This window comes from Schistosoma haematobium, chromosome 4, assembly GCF_000699445.3.
Source record: "Schistosoma haematobium chromosome 4, whole genome shotgun sequence".
NCBI classification, from domain to species: domain Eukaryota; kingdom Metazoa; phylum Platyhelminthes; class Trematoda; order Strigeidida; family Schistosomatidae; genus Schistosoma; species Schistosoma haematobium.
This window is the reverse complement of record NC_067199.1, coordinates 38872404-38875936: the sequence shown is the minus strand read 5'-3', so window position 1 is coordinate 38875936 and position 3533 is coordinate 38872404. Positions and strand designations below refer to the sequence as shown.

At 32.9% G+C, this 3533-nt stretch overlaps 1 protein-coding gene across 1 annotated transcript; it reads left to right on the top strand.

Moving 5' to 3' along the window:
• The first annotated feature begins 389 nt into the window (after positions 1-389).
• MS3_00000490 (uncharacterized protein) lies at positions 390-1069 on the top strand. Its single transcript, XM_051208234.1, has 3 exons — positions 390-517; positions 568-867; positions 916-1069. The coding sequence occupies exons 1-3, from the start codon at positions 482-484 to the stop codon at positions 988-990; spliced, it is 411 nt and encodes a 136-aa protein (XP_051066944.1). The 5' UTR covers positions 390-481; the 3' UTR covers positions 991-1069.
• The last annotated feature ends 2464 nt before the right edge of the window (positions 1070-3533 follow it).

The following is a 3533-nucleotide window of genomic DNA, read 5'->3' as shown; positions in this document are numbered from 1 at the left end:
ATGCCTAACACATTGCAACAAGTAGTTGCATGTTTCCCTGATGACAACAATCATCTGTATTTCATTTCATACAATAAATCCTTGTGAATTATCAAGCAACGTAATCGAGTGAAGAACTTGAGTAAATAACACTAGAATACCGTTATTCCTGTAATACAATCAGTGGAACAATGTTTCCTGATAACCTTGTATCCTATATTATCACCATGCGAATCGCTAAAATACAATGCTTACCCACAATCATGTTCATTTTTTATTATGTATATAGCAATGAAGTACAATGAATTCAACGGATTCTCCTAGCAATCTCGTTCTCGATTTCCTCCTATAGAATTATTATCATAATTCGACTTTCTATCAAGTCGATAGTTGATTGGTTAACGCGACGAGACATCTGGTTGGATGATCAACTGTATGCTTCACTCTATATAATCTCAGTAATTTCTTCTTCATTGTGAATAAATTATTTAATAGCACTGAAATGAATTCCCGTGAATACAAGAAGGATTGCATAATTGTAAGTCTTCAAAATGTCTTGATTATCTGTTTGCCTGTGTTTTCAATTAGTTTGATGATAGTTATGAAGGATATTCAGCGAAGAATTTCACTTTACCAGAAATCTATGAAAAACATATTTCAACCATTTTAATTCCGGGTGGAATGGTTCGAAGTCGTTTGGAAAGAATGTCTATTGATATATTGGATGATTATGAGAAATCTGGTGTACAATCTGTCTACGTGATTTGTATATTGAAAGGAGGTTTCAAATTTGCTTCTGAAATATGGAAAACGTTACAAAAGTATTCATTTACGCGTGAAAATTACATAAGGGTTAGTATTGACTTCGTCGCTGCAAGTACATACGTTGTAAGTAGTAATGACATTTTGTGAATTAATGTCTATCAATTTATTCAGGATGATTCAGTAGGTCATGATACCAAAATCACTCCGTGTACAAATATGGAGAAGTTCAGAGATAAGGTAGGTTGAGCGGAAATGGAGAGAATTTATCATGATCATTTGGTTGTTCTGTATAGGATGTACTCATTGTGGAAGATATGGTTGACACGGGCACAAGTTTAAACGAACTGGAGAGATTTAGAAGAAATACGAACCGAAATCTGTTCGTTCAGCATGGTATGTTGTGTTGATGTTGTTCTCTTATTTTGTATTATCACCGAATGCATTCGAAGTGAGTGTTATGTGTATGTTGAGTTGGATGTTAACAGGTTGAACAAGTGGATTCATTGTCTAGTAGATCTTTTATACATTTAATTCGAAAGACACTGAATGTGTAGAAATCAATTGTTTATCTTGATAGTAAGTACTACTGATGTGGTGTGACAGATTTGTGAAAGATCAATGTCACTGTATTTCACATTGATTCCAACTTGTTATGATTGAACACTAAGTCAATTATATAGGTGTACTGTATACTTTGTATATAAGTTCTACTGTGTTTTGCTAGTAAAACTGATGTTCAATAATCTTTATTTTTCAAACGTTCATGGTTTTTCTGAATAATAGTTTATTACTCAAAAGAATTACGAATCCCATTGAAGAAATACCACCAAATAGTTCATTTTCCTGTTTATCTCTTTGGTATGTATTATCCTTGTTTGTTTTGTTGTCATTAAATAAATATTTAATAGTTTTCATATACAACTATGTTGATCGTTATTATTGTTATTAGTTAAACTTACAATAACATCATGTTTAAATGGCTTTTTTATATCTAAATAATAGTTTTTCTAGTAAAAAACAAACAATAACTTTTCCTGGATATAAACCAACCTGTAAGTCTTCAATACTGAAATTGTTCGTAACAGAACTATCATTGTATTTGTGCAAATGTTAATTTGTTTGTATCTCTACTTATGCGTATTATGGCTGACTAGATTAGTGTTCAAGTGTATGTAAATTGAATCGTTCTAGGTTCGAAGATGTGAGTCATCGAATGAAGATCTGATCTTGTCAGAATCATTTCAATAGTACAACAGAATCTGTTGGAGATAGACGTTGTGAGCTAATTCATTGAACAAGTATTCATAGAGTCAGAGTGGGACATCATCCACTGGTTTATTGTTAGATGGAACCCGATCATCACTGAACAACAAAGAACTACTGTGTTTTTGGCCGGTTGTGTAATAATACCTATTGACCGTGTTCCAGTTCCATTTCTAAAGAAAATTTATTCACAGTGTTCCTGATCACTGATAACACATCCAACCAGAAATATAGCAACCGTGTAAGAGAATTCAACAGTCAATTCTTTCCTCACAAGTTATTTTGATCTCTGTTAAAATTAAACCAAGTGTATATTTGAGTCACTCAAAACCACATTAAGTGGTTCATTCAGAGATCAATTGTCACGACGTGCAAAGTAAAACTGTGTAACACGAGTGTAGTCTACTTTTGATCAGACACGCATCATTACTCGTCATTTTAACGTATTCCATCAAACTGATTCGTATCAAATGGCATTTTGTAGATGTTGGCTTCGAAGTACCGAATGTATTCATAGTTGGTTATGGTATCGACTACAACGATCGCTTCCGTGAATTGCCAGTAAGTGAATTGGACGAATGGATAATTTGTTGTTTTCCCATTTATGTTTGTTATTATATGTGGAACGATCAAGTTGGTTGTGTGGAGTAACATGTGTTGGAGATTGATGAGTGGACATGAATGTGAGCGAGTTATTACGTTGGCCAACAAGAAAACGGACAATGTATCACTTGAATGAATGAATGAATGAGATGAGATGAGATGAGTCAAATTTGCTTTCACATTGTTCAGAGAAGATATAAATATTGTTCACTTTTTCTCCTTTGATTATTTCCTCTCCTCTCAAGCATGTCTGTGCAGTGAACGATGAAGGTAAACGTGAATTCCTTGGCCAAGGTTAACATCTCTCTCGAGCTTCGTTTAACCGTGTATTAACCGAGAAAATAATCAGATTTGTGTCGAACGTTCCATCTTTAAATGTCATCACGTATACATTAAAGAAAATGTATATTTTATACAGAAGAGAATTTATTTTGTACTATTTTTGCAAAAATATTTGTTTTTTGACAGATACACTTTGGTTTTTTTATTTTTTTTTTCTGAATGTTGCATTTCTTGATTACGCATGAGCACGTAGCCTGAAATTTTGTATGGGTCATTTAACTTCTCAGATTTCATTATTTAGTCGTGATTTCAGAAGTGAATCTGTTGATACGTTGAGATTTATTTTGGGTCAATATGTATTTTGATTCTCATCAAAAATTTTTTTGTTTCTTTAAGAGTTAAATATGGATTGTGTTTAGGACTGAACCGGTATCTGAATGCTGACTAGTCACTATTTAACCTGTTTTATATTTGTAAGTTAGGGAATAATAACAAGAATGTCTTTGCTAATGTTTGTCTTGATGTTAATGTTGAAGATGTTTAGGGTGACGATCGGTTATCGAGTCTATAATAGGGAAGAAACTTATAGATACATTTGAAATTATACTATTCAATGTGGTCAGACATACCCATGTTATTTT

Coding starts and splice junctions, on each gene's coding strand:
- MS3_00000490 (XM_051208234.1), top strand. CDS start 482: ATGAATTCCCGTGAATACAAGAAGGATTGCATAATT. Junction 518..567: donor ACAAGAAGGATTGCATAATT/GTAAGTCTTCAA, acceptor GTTTTCAATTAG/TTTGATGATAGTTATGAAGG. Junction 868..915: donor TCGCTGCAAGTACATACGTT/GTAAGTAGTAAT, acceptor CAATTTATTCAG/GATGATTCAGTAGGTCATGA.